Source organism: Neomonachus schauinslandi, chromosome 15 (assembly GCF_002201575.2).
Source record: "Neomonachus schauinslandi chromosome 15, ASM220157v2, whole genome shotgun sequence".
Classification (NCBI taxonomy): Eukaryota; Metazoa; Chordata; class Mammalia; order Carnivora; family Phocidae; genus Neomonachus; species Neomonachus schauinslandi.
This window is the reverse complement of record NC_058417.1, coordinates 3114517-3134601: the sequence shown is the minus strand read 5'-3', so window position 1 is coordinate 3134601 and position 20085 is coordinate 3114517. Positions and strand designations below refer to the sequence as shown.

The following is a 20085-nucleotide window of genomic DNA, read 5'->3' as shown; positions in this document are numbered from 1 at the left end:
AGCATGCCATTTCAAGTTTGAAAATTACCAAAAGAACAAAAAATTAAAAAGTGGGAGGTGGGAGTTAAATTCCTCATCTTTTTGCTTAAAGTTGGTAAGTCAAGACATCAAAGAATAAGCACAGTATTTTTAGTTATGGAGCCAAATACCACAACTCTTACAACAAACAGGATTTTAAAAAATGGTTATGTTAGGAGTGAAAATTACTCTATGGACTGTGTGAAATAATTTGTGCATGTTGCTTTTTATAGCAATGTTAAAACGCACACTTGGAATTAATCTGATGGTCAGAAAGTAATTTTGTAAGCCAGAAAAGGCCTCCCATTTCTTCATTATGTAAAGTATAATGCAATTTCTGCTTTTGTCAGAAAATGTCTCTCACAAACAAGTAAGTGAAGAGGTGGTGGACAGCGGGCAGTTTCAGGGGTAGATTACTGAAAAGAGAGATAAAAGTTGCCCACGGAAACAGCAGAGGGAACCCACGCACGAGATGCTAACTTCACAGTGGCATAAATCCACATAGTTATCTGTTTTCTGCGATCCAGATTCAGAGAAGGGGAGCTCCGACTGCTGGACTGATCCCGACTGCAGGTCTCCTCCACGGCCAAAAAGACCATGAATCAGCACTGACAGAGGAAGCCATCTGTGAGATCACCAATGAGCAGGAAAGAAAGGAAAGCAAGAGATGGCTTTCACTCATTTCACCCGAAGAGTCCTATTGTTGATAAGGTCAAAGAGTAGGTATTCAAGCAAAAAACTGACTAAGCAGAAAAACAAGTGTAATATTTCAAAAGCCCAACTGTTCTGGAAGCCAAGGTTAGAGCCAAGGAGACAGCACAGAAGCTGAAGTGGCCAAGAGCAGGGAGCCGGGCGTGGACTAAGAGCATAAAGTCCTGCCCGAGGGCCAGTGCTGCAGTCCTCCGGGGAGAAAGCTCAGAGGGAGGCCACAGGGAGGGCGGACTGCGGCAAGAACAGGATCCAAGAGTGGTATAAAACACACAGCAGGCCAGAGAACAGTTATCTTAGGAAAAGACGGAGGAGTCATGATGCAGAAGCGGCCAAGGAGAAACCGAAGCAAACCCAGGGGGATCTCAAGAGCGCAGTGCACAGGGCCTCCTGCAGAGGCCCCAGAGAGCCCGAGCCCCGGCGTGTTTATCTGGGGCAGTCTCGGCCGATCACTGGATGGTCCTGTTTCTCTGCCTCATCACAGCCTTTACCACAGGAAGGAGCCCCTTCTCCCTCCCTCGCTCCAAATGCAGAATTCAACACCGTGGCAGGTGACGTACCTAGGGCTAAATAATTGAATACTTACCCCTACTTTCCGTAAGAGATCCCCCACGATGTTGAGTGCTGATATCCTAGCAGAAGGAGTTAATGGACTGGCACCAAAACCGTTTGGTATAGCTGGAGAGAAAGAAAAGGTTAGTGATTACACTTGCAGGTGTCTTTCCCTTTTGTTGTCGGGTGTCACTGAGCAGGATACACTCAATGACAAATCGATATGGTATTCCAAACTAGGAACGTAAGCTATAAAGTGGAGACGCCATAAATATGTTGAACTGTCTCCTTCAACTGATGGATACTGAGACTGTATATAATTTTACATCATGAGCAATGCTAAAAGGACACATATCCTTAAAACATCTAGACAAGTATTTCCAGAGAAGATTCCTAAAAATAGAACTGCTGGATCAGAGGATATGCCCCTTTTTCCACCTTTAAGAGAGCCTGCCAAAACACTCTCTGATGAGCCTGAGCTCACGTCAGCAATCCGTATGGCTGTGCCCTCTATAATAGTAGACGTCATCTTTTTTTTTTTTTTTTGGTCAATTTGATAGTCATTTTGTTTTCTCTTTTGTTTCCTTAATAACTAGACATTTGAATCTCTTCTTCTGGAAATCATGTTTATCCTCTGCACTTTGTCTATCTACTGGGTTGTCTTTCCTTTAATCAATGGGTAAGGGCACTAAACACTACAGATATTCACCCTTTCTCTCCCAGATCTTGTATTTCTCAGTGTGACATTTATCTTTCAAACTTCGTTTTGGTGGGGAAGGTTTTGGCTTCCTCACCTCAATATTATAAAATGTTGCTCTTATTTCCTCCTAATGTTTTCCTAAATTTTTTTTTACATTTAGATCATTTAATTCATCAAATATCTAAATTTTTTTCATCCAAATGGATAGCCAATTGTACTAATACCATGTCACGAAGACTCATCTCATCTGAAATGGCACTTTACATATACTGAATTTCCTATATATTTTAGTTCCCTTAAATTTATTAGCCTGTTCCACCAGAAATATTCTGCTTTCATTATTACAGTGTTTTTTGTTTTTGTTTTTTAAGATTTTTTATTTATTTGTTTGACAGAGAGAGACACAGCGAGAGAGGGAACACAAGCAGGGGGAGCGGGAGAGGGAGAAGCGGGCTTCCCGCCGAGCAGGGAGCTGGACACGGGGCTCGATCCCAGGACCCCGGGATCATGACCTGAGCCAAAGGCAGATGCTCCATGACTGAGCCACCCAGGCGCCCTCATTATTACAATGTTAAAATATACTGTGGTATCCTGAAGGAGAAAGCTTCTTGTTATTAACCTAATTCAAGCTTTTCTTGGCACATTTACTCTTCGGAGTAACTTTAAAACTTGCCAACTTAAAAAAACCCTGTTTTGATTTCTATTAGAAATTTAAATTGCTGACTGATTTGGGGACAGTGGCTACTGCAACAGGCTTCCCAGTCACAATCAAGGTTATCCAGTGTGATATTCACATCATCTTGCACGCCCCTCAGCAAAGGTTTTCAGTCATGCACATTTTTTCAATTTTTGAGATAATATACATGATGGTTAAGAGCTCTTGAGCTAAACTGCGAGAGGCAAATCCATTTAGTAACTGTGCGAGCTTTAGTAAGCGGCCTATATGTAGAAGAGGGCTGATAACCTCACTTTTAAAGTCCGTTGTGAAGTTTAAATTAGTTAATACACTTCTTAAATACCTAGCACATAGTAAGTACTCAATAAATGTTAGCTGTTACTCTTTTAGCAGCTTTCTACAGAGTGCTAATCAGTATATAAATGCTTTGTTGCTGGTGCTGTTCAGACTGTCCTTGGCCTCCAGAATATCATCTCACTGAAGGGAGGGACTTCGCCTTATTCACCAGGAGACTCCCGGCATCTAGAATAATGCGTGGCATAGAACAAGCGCTCGACAGGATATAAATAAACTGCTGTACTTTTCTCGGCAGGGATTTCCAGATCTCGTTTTTCCCTATTCCTCTCAAATTACGAAATCTGTGCTTTAATGGTGAGTTGTCTTAAATGCTTTTTGGAAACAGGCGCTGTTACCAATAAAATGCAATTAAAGACAGACCACTTCACAGAGCTCAGCCCTTCAATCTTGCACTGATTTCTCTCATCTCCTGCTTCTCGTTAGGTCTGTGCGGACTTCTTTGTCACACAACTGCTGTGAACCAGTGTGTAGCAGCTTTCAGGTTAGTGAAAGTTCATGCCATCAGTTCCAGTCTAAAACACTGTCCACCTGGACAAATATTCCTACCTTGGAGTTGACATGTCTTAATCCTGTGCCAGAGTAAGCAAGCTCTGCGTCCCACTGAACTCGCCCAGCTCGCTGCAGCCAAGTCCGAGTTAAAACTCTAATGAGCTATTACAGGATGTGCACCTCCCTGGGTATTAACCTCGACTGAAGCTCCAGACTATATTCTGATTCATGCTCAACTCACAAATTTTCAGAACTTAACTGCAGAATTCTAATTAGTACCTAAAAGCAAACCTTTGTCAATTCTCAAATGTTGGTAATTCTGCGATCCTCAAATGCCCAAGTAGCCATTCCAAAACGTGGGCAGTGAGGGTTCCTGATGACTGCTATCACCTGTACCCTGGCCTGCCCTAGGTCCTCAGCAGCAAACTCAGCACGAGGACAAAGAACACCACCTATCACTCTACAGCATTTTCATACCTCTTACTGAACTTCACCTTGTAACTAGGCGAAGGATGAGTTACCTATTCAAGGGCTACTGAGCACCTGAAATGCGGCTAATACGACTGAGAAACTGAATTTTAAGTTTTAACTCACTCACATTAATAAAGATGTAAATAGTCATATGTGGCTAGTGGCTACGGGACTGGGGGGCGTAGGCACAGAGCGCTTACATCACTAACTGCCCAGAGAGAAACCTTCTCCTACCACTCTGGAAGATAAAATCCTTTATTTAAAAAAGAGAGGAGAAGAAGGAGCTTCGTTTTGGGAAGAAAAAAGTATGGAGGAGTGGGAGTCGCTGACATATCTCTAAGCTGCAAAAATGAAATAAATCCGAATAAAGAGCTAAGGGGTTCCATTCCAAGGTTCTATGCAGTGGCTGCTAAGCGGTTTTTCTGCCTATCTAGATTTTTAAAAAACACCTCTGCTGATGACAAAAGAACATTCTCTATGTACCAGTCATCGGTGACTCCAAATGTCACCTCTGAAAACGGCCGCCACGGGGGCGTGTAAGAGGACGGCCGTGTCCGCCTGAGCCAGTCTTTCACGAGTCTGAATGGCAGCTCAACCCGGCTCGGTACGGTCTGCGTGTGAAGGTGGCTAGTCCTCCGTGATCAGTTCAAAATCGTATTTACGGGGCGCCTGGGTGGCTCAGTCGTTAAGCGTCTGCCTTCAGCTCAGGTCATGATCCCAGGGTCCTGGGATCGAGCCCCGCATCGGGCTCCTTGCTCGGCGGGAAGCCTGCCTCTCCCTCTCCCACTCCCCCTGCTTGTGTTCCCTCTCTCGCTGTGTCTCTGTCAAATAAATAAATAAAATCTTTAAAATAAAAAAAAGAAAGAAACCGTATTTACAGGTGCCACCGACGTGGGTGTAACGAGGAGGTGTGTGCAAACACAAACAAGCACACGCAGCGGGGAGAGTCAGGGTTGACAGCAGTCGGCTCTCAGGGGTAAGACGGCAGCCGGATCCCTCTCTTTTCTCTTTTTCGCTTTTCCGGCATGAGAGTGGATTGCTGCTAGCATCAAAAGATCGACTTTGCCTGAAAACCTTTAACTTTTTAACATCGCAACAGACTGAGCCGCTCATTTCACACGTGGCCACGGTGGCCCTGCTCCCTGGGTGGGAGCGGCCCCCGAAACCAACCGCTTCCCTCGCCTCACAGAGCGTGTGGCCTCCGCGACTTTATACTGAAACCACCGCTTACGCACGCCTCACCCTGCTTCCCCAGCCTACCCTCCCCAGTTGGTAATCTCCCGCAGGTTCAGAAAGAAACGACATGGCAAACCTTTTGGTGAAGGAAAACTGTTCTCCGTGCCCTTGCCAACAGGGGTGGCTGGCAAAGAAAGTGACGCCTGCACCGCGGAGTCCATCTTTTCACAATCGAGGGTCGGAGAACTGGGGGCCGACTTTCTGGTTACTTCCTGTTGTCTTTCCCGAACTGCCAGTTCTTGTCTTAAATCTGCAAAATGGGGCACAGGCAATAAAACTCACCCGAGGAAGCAAATCCAGACAGCAAAGTCACCTGCGGAATGCCATAAAGACGTTCTGCCTAAATTACGATTTCTCAAAAACTATTTCCTATGTAACACTTTTTATTTCTCGGTGTATATAAATGACAACCCTACTGTCTAAATGATGTTTGAGAATAATTTAAAAATGCTAGGACTGATACAAATGCTCTTACCTAAGAGAACAGTTAACTATGCTCATATGTAAAAAAAAAAAAAAAAAAAAAAAGGGGGACACCTGGGTGGCTCAGTCGGTTAAGCGGCTGCCTTCGGCTCAGGTCATGATCTCAGGGTCCTGGGATCGACCCCTGCATCAGGCTCCCTGCCTTGTGGGGAGCCTGCTTCTCCCTCTCCCTCTGCCTACTGCTCTCCCTGCTTGTGCTAATAAATAAATCTTTAAAAAAAAATAATAAAAATAAAATTCTTCCTTTTTTAGTATGTGATAAGAGTACAGAATATTATAAAGAAAAAAATGGTCTCTATAATATGTGCACATATGCAGTGTTATTATATGCCTAACACAAAATCATTTACATAGAAGCAAAAAGGAAAAAACTTAAACAAACCAAGCAGGACATGCACACTGGTAGCAGAGTTAAGGTTTTGGAAAACAGACCAGGGTCTGAATCCCAACTGAAAAGTTGTTTGTTTTTTTTTAATTTGAGAGAGAGAGAGAGAGCACGAGTGGGGGGAAGGAGCAGAAGGAGAGGGAGAAGCAGGCTGCTCACAAAGCAGGGAGACTGATGCAGGGGTTGAGCCCAGGACCCTGAGATCATGACCTGAGCCGAAGGCAGACGCTTCACCGACTGAGCCACCCAGGCAGCCCCCAACTGAAAAGTTCCAAGACTTTGGACAAAACTCAAACTCTCCATGCCTCAGTTTTCTCACCTATAAAATGGGGCTAATACTACCTACCTCTTAGAGTTGACACTGTAGGCATTAAGAGACTAAAAGCACTTAGTGTCGTGCCTGACAAAAGAATAGAAATGTACATGGCTTCAAAAGTATATAAATGAAGCTAGCTTAGAACTTGGGCTTAGGGATAGTAAGGTAAAGGATAAATGTTCAGTTGTCAGTTTTACCTCTCGCTTCATCCTTTAACCGTTGGACGGACACCAACAAAGACTCCTTTTCATCAAGTTCACTTTCTAAAAATGCATTGCGTTCAATGGCCTGATTTAGCCTTTGTTCAAAGTCTTCCAGTGAAACTATTGTTGCCCTAAAAAAAAAAAAAAAAAATTGGAGTCCACGAATTAAATAATAGCATGCAAATAGCTAATACAACAAAAGGAAACTATCAGTTTATCTCATGCCATTTCTTGACCTAGAGAGCCAGGCCCAGTTGAAAGAGAATGTCCCTTCTGACCTCTGGTGACATTTAGTATCTCTGCTATTGGTTTGGGCCATTCAATATATTCTCTTAAATTCCCACCAAAATTCACTACAGTTCCTTAAAAGGCAGGCCATTTATTACACATTGTATCTCCCCCCCGGATTTTAAACACAGAACAATCAAGTTTACACATTTTCAGGAGGAAAACTTTACAACAATTTTAGAGTACATTAAGAATTAAGAATTTGTTTAAAACACAAAGTCCCAGGTCCCTACCAACTCCTCCTCCTGCATTTCTCATCTTACTCATTTATTCAACAAACAGTAGTAACATGCACCTACTATGTGCCCCCCCGCCCACTACGTGCTACCTAACGTTCCCTAACCTCAAGCTCGAACTCTTAATGCCCTGGCCAAATTTTATCAAGTCCTATCAAATGTCAAATTGTCTCTCAATCCCATCTGCTCTCCTCCAACCTCTTGCCCTGGCTTAATTCTTCATCCATCACCTGAATCACTCCTAAATGATCCTTCTCCCTACTTCTAATTCCTCAGTATTATCCTCTCAACTCGAAATCTGATGTTACTCCTTTGTTTAAAAAATTCTTAAAGAGCCCCTCATCGCCTCCAGAATGGCTTTCAAACAGAGCATGCAAGGTTCTCCTCAACCTGGCCACGACCACCTTCCAGTCCCATCTCGTTCAGCTACACTGTCTCTATGCACTTCAAAGTGAAATCTTCCTACCTCCCAAGCCTTCCTGCCTCTCTGCCTCCCCATCTCCCTCTTCACCCGGCTGGCTTCTTTCCTCCTTGGAGACTCAGCTTCAATCCCAGCCAACTTCCCCAGTACCCCCAGGGCACGTAGCGGCTCCATCATGGACGCCCCGGAGCCCCAGTACGCGCTCTTCACCCGAGTATTTCTCGTGTGAAATGTCCACACCTGTCACACCCAAGGTATCCTCAACTCTAGCATCAAGTCAGGCACTGAAGAGTCACTCATATGGGTAATCGTAAAGTAACAGGAAATCGGTTGGGAATGGTTAAGAAACGACTAATTACAATCACAGAGAAGCTCAGCAACAGTACCAGCAAACTGCTCTAGGCCGAGCCGTGCCATCGCCAAGGGAAGCAGCATTCTGAGAGAATCTCATCGGTTCGTGTTAAAGCCGAAAAAAATGAAGAGGAGTAGGGATGTAAAGACGCATCGGCGGGGAAGAAACCGCAGACTTCAGGTAGGAGATGTGGGGCTGAGGACAAGGGCAGGAGGACTGAGAACACGGAGGGAAAGACGGGGGAATGGAGGACGCGTGCTTTAGAGAAAGACCAACAGGAGCAACCAGGGGACCCAAAGTGGGGGAAAAGGACAGAGGGGAGATGAGGATTTGGGGTTAGCGCCGATGTGATGAGTTACAGGGGGACTGAAACTCTGAAAGGAGATGTTCTGGGACTAAGATCCAGGTGACAGGCTGAGCCTACAGACCCGGATCTTCCTCACTGATTCCACGAAATGCGCGCCCTGCGTTTACCTTTTCGCGCGCTCCAGGTCATCGTTGGCCTGCTCCAGCTCTCTCACGTACTTATGCAGCTGCTCCTTAATGGCCCGAGTCTGACTTAAATCATCCTCCAGTACTGACACCTGCTTGTAGCTCTGTGCATACTGATGCTCTAGTTTCTCCTGAACGCGTGGGAATAGGAAGGAGAGTGTGTTATTGATATACAGGAAGTAACCCAAGATATGGAGGTGGGGGAGATCCAAGGAATTCACCACCAGCTGAGCTGAAGGTAGTAGTGGTAGCCTTCTCCTCCTTATAGTATTTAAAACAAACAAACAAAAAAAACCCACACACACATTCATTCCAAGTACCTTAACTCATAAATTTAGAGAGTCAACCACTCTCCTCTCAGAAAGAAATCTAATAATGATCTCTCTGGAAAGAAGTAAACTAGTGAAACTGTTGCCTCCAAGACCCCACATGTGGTGGGAAAAGCTCTGGGTTCTCAGGCTAAAGGCGGCCCAGGGGAAGCACAAACAGGGAGACTATCAGTGAGTTCCAATTCCCTCGCTCTCACCTGCCTTCCCCACCTTCCCCAAACCACACTCTCTGCAGGCCCCGAAACGGCCCAAGCACTTGACTAAGGCAGGCGCTGAACAGCAACAAAAGCGGTTGATTTTTTTTAATCCTGGAAATAACCTTTTATTTTATTTTTTTTTTTTTTTAAAGATTTTATTTATTTATTTGACAGAGAGAGACACAGCGAGAGAGGGAACACAAGCAGGGGGAGTGGGAGAGGGAGAAGCAGGCTCCCCGCAGAGCAGGGAGCCCGATGCGGGACTCGATCCCAGGACCCTGGGATCATGACCTGAGCTGAAGGCAGTCGCTTAACCAACTGAGCCACCCAGGAGCCCGGAAATAACCTTTTAAAAAGGAATTTTTTTTAACCCCAACTAAACTTCAAAACTAAAGAGACTATGAACAATAATGAAACAAATGTGTAGTTCATACATACAGAATTTTAAAGTACCGTGGAATGAGGCGATCTGTCAAGTCAGGCAGCTTTTGAAGATGACAGGAATTACACTATATTACAGGAACAGTATAGCTAAAAAACGGCCAGCTACAGAGTTTCTAAGTGAACTCCTGAACCCTAAACCACCTTTCCCTTGGTTCCATGAAAAAGAAGTTTATTGCAAAAATTCACTTTAAGCCTTTTCTATTTTTCTGTTGCCTACTGCTCTTCGGTTCCACCTAAAATAATTCTATTTCTCATTTTAATATAAGCCAGCCCATCAGACACTAGCTTCTACTTCCAGGGTTACCTTTAGCGCTTCCACTTCATACTTCAGCCTTTGGTTGTCAGCTTGCAAGTCTCTGTTTCTTTGTTCAGCCTGTACCAACTGTGCCTCCAGCTCTGCTTCCAATTCTCTGCTTCCCTCCTGGAATTCAACTAGCTCATCCCGAGCTTCCTGGAAGCTGATGAGAGACACCGCGGGACAGAAGAGTTAGAGCAGGAACCACAGGGCCAGCCTGAAGATGATTACCCATCCGCTCAGTCATTTTGCCTGGATGCTCCACCATACACCGTACTACACAATAAACACAGTCTGTTCTGCAGCTCTGACTCTAGAGTCGGGCGTCAGTGAAAGTGAGTTAAAAGGCCCAAAAGGGGGGGCGCCTGGGTGGCTCAGTTAAATGTCTGCTTTCGGCTCAGGTCATGATCCTGGGTCCTGGGACCGAGCCCTGCGTCAGGCTCCCTGCTCAGCAGGGAGTCTGCTTGTCCCTCTCCCTCTGCCCTGGCTCCTTCTCGCTCTCTCAAATAAAGTCTTTTTAAAAAAATTTAAAAATGGGGCGCCTGGGTGGCTCAGTTGTTAAGCGTCTGCCTTCGGCTCAGGTCATGATCCCGGGGTCCTGGGATCGAGCCCCACATCGGGCTCCCTGCTCGGCAGGAAGCCTGCTTCTCCCTCTCTCACTCCCCCTGCTTGTGTTCCTTCTCTTGCTTTGTCTTTCTCTGTCAAATAAATAAAATCTTTAAAAAATAATAAAAAAAATTTAAAAAATTTTTTAAAGGCCCAAAAGGACACATTTTATACACTCACTGCTAGATCTTTCTTATTTAAGGTGTAAATAAAGCACATATACTAATGCCACAAAGTAGTGTCATATTTAGATAAGTGTTTTTCAATACAGTTGCTTTCCTTTGTAATTCTGTTATTTTTTTTAAGAGTTTTACCTATTTGAGAGAGCGCATGCAGTGGGGTGGGGAGGGGCAGAGAAAGAGGGAGAGAGAATCCCAAGCAGACTCCCTGCTGAGCACGGAGCCCAGTGCTGGGCTCAATCCCAGGACCCTGATCATGACCTGAGCCGAAACCAAGAGTGGGATACTTAACCGACTAAGCCGCCCAGGAGGCCCTCTGTTATTTAATTTTATGCATTTAAAAGCGTTATTCTGAGAAGGGTTCCAGAGGTTTCCCCAGCCTATTAAGGCATCTATGGCACAAAAAGATTAAGAAAACCCCTGCCACAGACAGACCCGTTCTACATCCACTGGCACAATACAATAACGACCTTCAACAATAACAATGAAACAGCGATAAAAGGTTTGATAAGGCTTAACAAGCTCTGTAAAACAAAGCAGGAAAATGTGTGTGTATGTTAGAACACGTTTTAAAAAGAAATCCAAGGGCGCCTGGATGGCTCAGTTGGTTAAGCGACTGCCTTCGGCTCAGGTCATGATCCTGGAGTCCCTGGATCGAGTCCCGCATCGGGCTCCCTGCTCAGCGGGGGGGTCTGCTTCTCCCTCTGACCCTCCCCCCTCTCATGTCCTCTCTCTCTCTCATTCTATCTCTCAAATAAATAAAATCTTAAAAAAAATAAAAAGAAATCTAAGACAAATTTTGGTGCTCAAAGGTTAAAGTTTCCCCAACTACTTAAAATAAGTGAGACCTTATAAAATGCTCCATAACCCCTGAAACTCTTCTCGCCCCCTTCACAGCTTCGCTGGTTCCTGACATTGACAACACTGGCCTGGAGAGAACTAGAGTCCGCTGTGCGTGCCCTTCACAGCTTATTGGAATCTCCAAAGACCACACAAGGAGGCGGAATCAGGGCACACACAGCAGGCCAAGGATGGCCAAACCCAATAAGCATAAAAGGAGGTAAACTACCAGAAGAAATCACAAATGTGAAGTTTTCTTACTGTTTTAATAATTTGAGTAATAAAGATTTATGGCATTTTCATACTATTTAAAGACAGCAATGCTATGACTATTTCCAGAATCCCAGCTTCAATAAGAAGTAAATAAACAAATAAATAAATAATAAAATAATACATATGTTAGAGTTGGTATATTCCAAATACCCTCCCCTATTTTCAGAATGCTTTTCAATATTACCTTTGTTTATACTTCAAGGAAAGTTCCTTCCAGTAAGCAGTTTCCTCCTTTAAACTCGAAAAATCTGGTATATCTTCACCATCCATGATCAAGAAAGCCTGTGAAATATTAAAGACAAATTTTTAAGTTAAAAAGAGAACAGGGGCACCTGGCTGTCTCAGTCCACGGCAAGTGTAACTCTTAACCTTGGGGTTGTGAGTTCAAGCCCCACACTGGGCGGAGAGCTTACAATCAATCAATCAACCAATGACAGCTATTAAAAATGAAATATACCATATGAAATTTAAAAATTTTAAAAACAAATAGAGAACACAGAAATCTAAATGAAAGTACAAAATCTGGGATATTAAATCAGCATTCTGGAGGGAGTTAAAGATGACAGGTTCTGAGAATGAATAACTGGACACACAAATCACTTTACTGCCCCAACCTCAGGGCCCACCTGTACCGTGGATGACGTCAGGACAGGAGAACCCCAAAGTGCTCGGGTATAAAGGCACATGAGGTACTTTGGATGGAGGCACCAGGTTCCAAGTGAACTGGCCCCAGCAGCTGGGTTACAGCCAGCTGGTCTTCTGGGAATCTGGTGACAGAAACAAGTTTATTGTTCGAGCTGATACTCCTACTGCATGTCCTTCCCTGCTGTACAATTGCTTCAAAAGACCTATCAGAAACATTTCATGCCAGGTGACCACACTAGCAAATCAGTACCACATTCTGAATAATTTACGATTATTACATTTGTGAAAACTTAATTATCTTAAGTCCAAAGCTTCCTCCGTAAATTCACTAATCCCCAACGTCAATGTCCTCTCATCTTGGTTGCTCTCCCAAAGCACTGGGGGCGGGGGGTGGGGGCGGATTGGAATATCTATGACCTCACATTTGGACTGACCACCTAAAAACCCCAATTGGCTGGCCAGAAAATGAAATACCAAGGACACGGGGCTCACTCTACATTCATACCTAGAGCAAAACGTCTGCCTTCCCTCCGTTGTACAACCCCCTCCTGAAGCATCCCACTTTATATCCCAGCAATACTGTTCAAAATTGTCTTAACACGACATTCTGTTTCAGGTCTGGATGTTTCCTCTACCCGGAGTGGCTCTCCCTTCCTTGTGCATTTGGAAAGCTCCTACTTGTCCTTTAAAACCTAGCTGTCATCTTTTCCAGAAAGCCTTTCCTAGGGAAAAGCCATCTTTTCCCTAACCCAGACAGCACTGAAATCTCCTACACTCTTGCCTATCATTATACCCCACACTTGCTTTCCTGAAAAGACTTACCACACAGCAATGCATTTGCTTGAACTTGTGTTCCTGTTAGGCTGTGTATTATTCTTATTCCAACCCAGCACAGCGTCTGCACAACAGCGGATACTCAATAGTATTAGCTAAACTAAACCAAAACTGAATCAACCTAATCCATACCGGGCAGCAAGAACGAAAGACCAGCTTTAAAAGTAAATTAATAGAAACGCAGAGTTCACACAGCACAATCCACTCATAAAGGCTGAGCAAGAAGTCACAGACCGGAAACTCCTGCTTCAGGGTGAGTACGCCAAAGAGGTACGAGAGTGATTTCTCGCTGCATAATACTAAAGTATAACTCGATACACTTAGTTTGAAGCTGACTGCCGTGTTCTGTTTCAGCCGAGTCTTTCCTGACCACACCACCTTCTCTGACTTTTGGCATGTTAGTCAATCTTCCAATTATCTGCAATTACCAATCAGCCTATGAGTTCTTTGAAAAGAGGTGGAATCTTGACATGCTTTGCCTCCCCCTTCATGGCACCAAGCTAACACTTGGCTCAGAGAAAGTATTAATGCTCTCGAGCATTTACTGAGCAACTGCTACGTGTCAGACATTGTTAAGTATTGGACGAGTACTCAGTGCCTCAGGCAGGCCCCCCTCTAATGCCATCAGCCCTCCACTGGCACATTCCTGGCTGTATCACTCTACTCTTGGACATGCCCTCAGGGCCCACAGCACATGAAAATGGAAACCTCACGGAGGGTGGAGTCCTGACCAGACTGGGCTCTAGGGTTCCGATTCTGCCATTCAACTCCTTAAGCCATCTGCTTAACCTCTCAAGGTCTCCGTTTTCTCATCTAATGAGAGTCTGGACCCGATGACAGGTTTCTTCAAGTCTGTGTACTGACTACTAAATATTACGGATCAATCTTACAATCCTATCCCTTCATCAAAGTTCCCAATTCCCATTCCATTTCCCCAGCTGTAGGGGTAATCTTACTTATAGCTACAATGTGTAGTAAGGTGTCAGTGAGGATGAGGCTGGTCCAGCAGAAGTATTTGTATTTCAAAAGATTATCCAAAACCGTTGAAGGCATCACCATGTGGTTTCAATAACTCTTGAGAGTTCCTGCCTCAGTCTCCTTGAGGGAAGGGGCAGATTTCATATTAACAATCCAGATGAAGATTTAATTACAGCACAGAGGCATCTCAAGGTGAGGCAACCATCACTATGTCCCTTGAATGCTCTCCATAAGGTCTTTCTCAAAAACGCCAAAAAAAAATAAAACAAAATGTTGGTTACATCTGAAGTCTATGAATCCAGCCCTAAAGAAGCTCGTGGGCACGGGTCCTCAAATCTGGATAGAGGCACTCATTGTTTCAATACTGGCAACCACATATCAACGAGCAGCTCAAATACTGTTTCTGATACACAATCCAGTAAATTAGGGTTTTACAAAATGTTATGAAGATCACAGGGACACAAGAAGCAAAGTTTGCTGCTACTTACTCTAGCTCAAATAAGAAATATTTATAGAAAAATAAAAGGCTAAGTCTCTCCAGCTAGTTCCTTGAAGGCAGGACCAGTGTCTTATTTATAAATCCCTCTGCATCACCAGAAACACGGAACACGGTAGAAATTCAACAAATGTTTGAAATGACTTATGACCTTTCTCTCATTATTCCCTCTTTACCTTCTAAAGTACTGCTTTCCTTTATTAAGATCTAAATTCCTATTTCAGGAATGGCGTAAGCAAAAAAAGTTGTGGGTAGTTTATTTCTACCTCACAGTGCACCATGTATTAAATCAGGATTATAAAACCTATCATTCTCGGCTAGACAAAATTACCAGTCTTGACGCACGCCAAGCCCCATTCACAGTCACTTAAAAAGCTCGATACAGGCTCCACCCCAAAGAATAGGGAGCGGAAGGGACTCACTGGGGAGAGCCTTGGAGACCCCACCACACACTTGCTACCTAAAATAATCACTGTCCAGCCCTTCGGTCTTAAATATAATTGGACAACCAAGAACCAGACAAATGAGAAAACCCAGGAGCATGAATAAGAAAATCCTAGCACCTATCGAACTGAGAGGAAAGAGGTAATTCAGACGAGAGAATTTTTTTCCTCCTGCAAGAACTCAGGAGAGTGACCTCCCACATACTTCCTGAGACAGTTACAGAAGGCAGAGACAACCAAGACAGGGCAGCACGGGGTGCAAGAAACAGTGGCTCCAACTTAGGACTGCAAGGAAGAGAAGTCCCCACCCTCAGCCAGATGGATGGCTCCAGGGAAAACGAGGAGTCCCATTTAACAGTCTGGAAAGCTGGATACATGAGGCTGTGATGAAAGCACATCGCTCTTGTGTCAATAAGAAAAAAAAAACAAGTGGGGCCACCTGGCTGCCTCAGTCAGGGGAGCGTGTGACTCTTGATCTCGGGGTCCTGAGTTCAAGCCCCATGTTGGGGGTAGAGATTACTTAAAAATAAAATCTTGAAAAACAGCAAGTGAAAACTCCAAAGAAATGAAAACACAGTATAAGAAGGTCCTGACCCTCACATACAACATTTTTAAATTAAATATCTCAAATCTAAAATTCTTATTTTGCTGATTTTATATTACTTTATGCATTTGAGACAAGTTCCATATTTTATAGCCATTAGTGATTCTCCTATTTTTGGCCTTAAATTTGCCATAACTTTAGTGCGCTGCTCCTCTGTAAGGTTCTAGGATTTGGTGCACAGGTTTGTATTATTTTTTAAGCCTTTCTAAAAATTTTGTACTTTGATGATAATACTTCTCAGCCTTGGTCTTCTCAAAGTGAATATTTCTTGTCTTTGTAGCTTATAGTCACCTGGCAGCCATCTTGGTCCCTTAACTATGTCACCGTCATGCTTTGGACCTTCTCTAGATTACATATATGCCTTTCTGGAATTGGGTGACTGGTACCTCTTCAGTATAGCAACATTTTATTCACGGGGAGGATACTTTTAAAGTTTTCAGCACTCTTTCTGTTACTAGGCAGCAACTGCTAGTGGTGGATTGTGTGGTCCACAGGCCAGAATCCTTATGGAAGTTCATAATGACTATTAGATGCTATCCTTCCATCTAACATTTGTTTGAATGTATTTTAACGTGGAGCCGATCTTTCTACAAACTCCATTTGTAGGATTGGCTCCACGGTTTTTAATCTAAAAATGTGATCATTCACATGCCCAATGTGAAACTTTCCTGGGTGAGGCTGCTCTGTTGACTTTGGCCCTTTATTCAGTATCAGAAGACTTATAAAGTAGTTATGACATTGAAGAGCACTTAGCTAAGTAGTATTCCCTAAGAATCTATCTGTTTACACTTCTGGGTATACTATAAAGTATCCATTTATCCTTGATTTTTGTTGCCTAAATAGGGTCATATTCTTAACACAATCACCAGTGTTTCCATCAGTATTCCCTGATGACTCGAGTCATAAATAGACTTTCCTGAGAAACCTTTTCAATATCTAGCTCTGTCTCTTGTGTCCTCCCTATCCAACTACTTAGTTCAGTGCCAAATAACGCTGGCAAAATTACTTTAATATGTGTTTTTATTTCACAGGTGCATCTCCTATTTTCTTGCTGAATCTTATGCGAACTGAATGTTGACTCCAATTTTTCCAATTAACAGGCTACTTTTATTGGCCCCTCAAACAGTATAATCTACAACTGAAACCTTTTACTAAAATGACCATCGTCTTTTCCAGAAGAAACCAATTAAAAACATTTAACCTGGGAACAAGGGGTAGAAGCAACACGGCATAGTAGTGGAGAGCTCAGACCCTGGGGCCAGACTCCTCTCTATTCAGTAGCCCGATGACCTTGGGCAAGTTACTCAACCTCTCTGTGCCTCCCCCTTCCTCACCTGCACAATGAGGATAAAAATTAAAATAGGGCTGTTATGAAGATTAGGGGAATTAATATTTGTAAAGTACTTAGTACAGAGCCTGGCACATAGTAAATGCTGCATAAATTTTATTAAACTGTGAAAAAAAAATATTAGTTCAGTAGTGAACCTCTGAAGTATGACCACAAAATAAATGTGCTTCAGCATTTATAACATACAAATGATTCCTTAATCTCTTCCAGAGGCATAGTCCAGTGATACCACCATTCCTGAAAACATTTTTTAAAACCTCTTTTGTAATAGCCTTGAAGAGCCAGATTAAAAACTAAAAAAAAAAGTTATTTCTTTGCGGTCACACCTCATTTTTACTGCGTCCTGATTGATATTATCCAGCTTTATCACTCTGATTTTATCCGTCAGAAATACTCTTTCCAAAAATCAGAATTTTTTACAAATGCCCCAAATTTGCTACCACTGCAGATATTCAAACATCTTCTCTGGGCTGTAAAGACAGTCTGTTCAGTTTGCTTCAGGTTACAGTGGGAGGATGTGTTCACTGTGTTATTTGAAACTATGTAACTGGAGATGTTAAGGCTATAGAAAGTTAGCCAATATGGAAAAATTCACTGCTAAAAAAATTTTTTAAAAAGCTTTAATGAGGGGCGCCTGGGTGGCTCAGTCGTTAAGTGTCTGCCTTCGGCTCAGGTCATGATCCCAGGGTCCTGGGGTCGAGCCTCGCATCGGGCTCCCTGCTCAGCCGGGAGCCTGCTTCTCCCTCTCCCCCTGCTTGTGTTTCCTCTCTAGCTGTCTCTCTCTCTGTGTCAAATAAATAAATAAAAAAGCTTTAATGATCATCGATAATCTCATGAGGCTGAAATGAAATAAGAAATTATGTACTCCCCTGCTACCCAAATCTTCCCTCAAACCATGTCTCATACAGACGGGAGCATGGATCTTTCAAAAGTACGACAACTTCGACATGGGGCATTATCATACTGTATGTGACCTTCAGATGGTCAGCAACTGACAAATCAATTCATTCGGGTGTAAAACAGCCTGTCCAAAATGTTATACTTGCCCACAAGCTACTTTTTGTGCAATGGTAAGAAAATCCATCTCCTATGATACTGCCATCCTATTAATAGTTGTATCGACTGAGATTGACAGAGTTCTTCTGGAATTCACTGTAGAAGACACGTGCCTTTGAACCAAAATCATCTACTTCTCCCAAAGGTGACATTTACAGAATTTTTTCCTTTTCAAAGGTGATCACAAATACCATCTCCCTTTCAGCCCTGACCATCAAATTTCTTCTTCTACCTTACGAAGTGATCAGGAACTTATGTCAGAAGTCATTTTAAGCTTTAGTAACCACATTTATCTCAGCATGATTTAAAATGAGAATAAAAATAAGTTTTGCAGATGACATGAAAGCCAGAGCTAAGGTTTTACTGAGGTTTCCACTTATTTATTTTACTATTATTTTGTTTGTTTGTTTGTTTTTCTGACAGAGAGAGACATAGCGAGAGCAGGAACACAAGCAGGGGGAGTGGGAGAGGGAGAAGCAGGCTTCCCGCAGAGCAGGGAGCCCGATGTGGGACTCGATCCCAGGACCCTGGGATCATGACCTGAGCCGAAGGCAGACGCTTAACGACTGAGCCACCCAGGTGCCTTCCACTTATTTTTTAATGTCCCTTATCCAACCTCAATTTATTTAACAAGTCTACACTGAACTGAAAAAGAACAGCTCGGTAAGATTTAGCAAATGCTATGTGGACCAGGTCAACTTCTAACCAGGGCCAGCCCAAGGCTTTCTTTGTTACTTATAATCTCTCAATTTTAAATATTAGTTTTAATAAAAATTCAGAGGAGAGATCTTCCTCCGCTCCCCTTTACTTCTCTTCAACCCATGACTTAATGCTGCATGTACCGCACCTCATGATTTAGCAAAGCCATTACCCTATTTCAGAAGTGGATTAAGAGCAACACAATTTATCAGACAGAACAATTAGCCAGCGACCCATGAACGTTTCAGACGGAGTAAGATTTTCTTTACGACCGAGTAGCAGTTCTTAACCCAGGTGAGTCTGCTCAAAAATATTTGAATGCATCTTTTCTACTAGCTTCTGGCATATTTTCGGCAAATCAAATTTTCTGCTGTGCTTTCTAGCTGAGAAGGGTATAAAAATCACACGCACACAGACACCGTAATTTCGAGGCTAGAGACGTAAATTCTGATCCAAACGAAGCCATTCACCAACTGGTAGAACCCAAACTACTGTATAAATCACTTACTCCCCCCACCCACCCCACCCGGGCTCACTTTGCCCATCCGTCAAATGGAGGTAACAGAAACAGGCACAACCACAGGGTGATGAGGCTCAAGAGACAGCAAGGAGTGTTCTGAAATGCGTCAAGGCGCTGCAGAATCGGAATGTAATTATCGGCACCGAAAGAACCCTCACTGCCTCGGCAAAACTTAAAAGGTTACCAGCAAAGAAAAAAAAAAAAAAAGGCGAGCACAGGCACCCGAACCCGTCTGGGGACACTTTCGCGAACTCCAGGAGGGGCGGGGAGTCACGGGGGTGCCACCGGAGCCCGACGTGGGCCGCTTCCGCTGCAGCCCCCAGCGGGGAGAGGCCCCGAGAGCTGGGAACCCGAGCCGGCCGACAGCCCTGCCCGCCGAGGGCGCTCGGAGGGAGGCGGGGGAGGGCTGGGCGCGCCGCTGCCACCAGCGCCCCGGCCCGCGGCGCTGCCACGTCCCGGCCTGCGTCCGCGCACCCCTCGCCCCGGCCCGGGCCCCGGCCGCGGGGCTCGCTCCCCTCCAGCGGCCCCCCCCTCCCGTGGGCCACACCTCGGACCAGGGCGGGCAGGGGTGGGGGGGGAGGCAGTTAGAGCGGTTGGAACAGGCGCCCCGGACCGGCCGCCCCCAGAGTCCGGGCCCAGCCCGACCCGGCGTCGCACCGGACCCGCGGGCCCGGCGGGCTCCCGGGGGACAGGCCTCGGCGCCGCCACCCGGCCCGGCCCCCTCGCGAGCGGCCCCGCACCGCCTGCTCACCTCCAATGTGTCAAAAGCGCATGTTCGCCGCCGCTCGACCGACGTCTCCGCTCCGCTGGCCTGGCCAGGCCCGCCCAGCCGTTCAGCTCCGCTCCCCTCCGGAGCCCACAGCTCCACTCCGCACACCTCGGCGCCCGGCTCCTCCCCGACACGTCAGGGGCCGCC

General features: G+C 44.7%; 1 protein-coding gene across 5 annotated transcripts in view; it reads right to left on the bottom strand.

Moving 5' to 3' along the window:
- Positions 1-20085, bottom strand: part of NDEL1 (nudE neurodevelopment protein 1 like 1) — a 51808-nt gene that overhangs the window by 9715 nt on the left and 22008 nt on the right. For 2 of the 5 annotated variants that reach the window (XM_021694577.1, XM_021694579.1), the window contains exons 1-7: positions 12173-12224; positions 11731-11828; positions 9658-9811; positions 8366-8514; positions 6589-6725; positions 5284-5457; positions 1313-1404 (exon numbers count right to left, since the gene is read on the bottom strand). In XM_021694577.1, the coding sequence (XP_021550252.1) occupies positions 1313-1404; positions 5284-5457; positions 6589-6725; positions 8366-8514; positions 9658-9811; positions 11731-11816 (792 nt within the window). In that variant the 5' untranslated portion in view covers positions 11817-11828; positions 12173-12224. Of the gene's footprint in view, positions 1-1312; positions 1405-5283; positions 5458-6588; positions 6726-8365; positions 8515-9657; positions 9812-11730; positions 11829-12172; positions 12225-19920; positions 20061-20085 lie in introns of those variants that run through there. The other 3 variants (XM_021694578.1, XM_021694580.1, XM_044921446.1) reach the window with 2 other exon arrangements.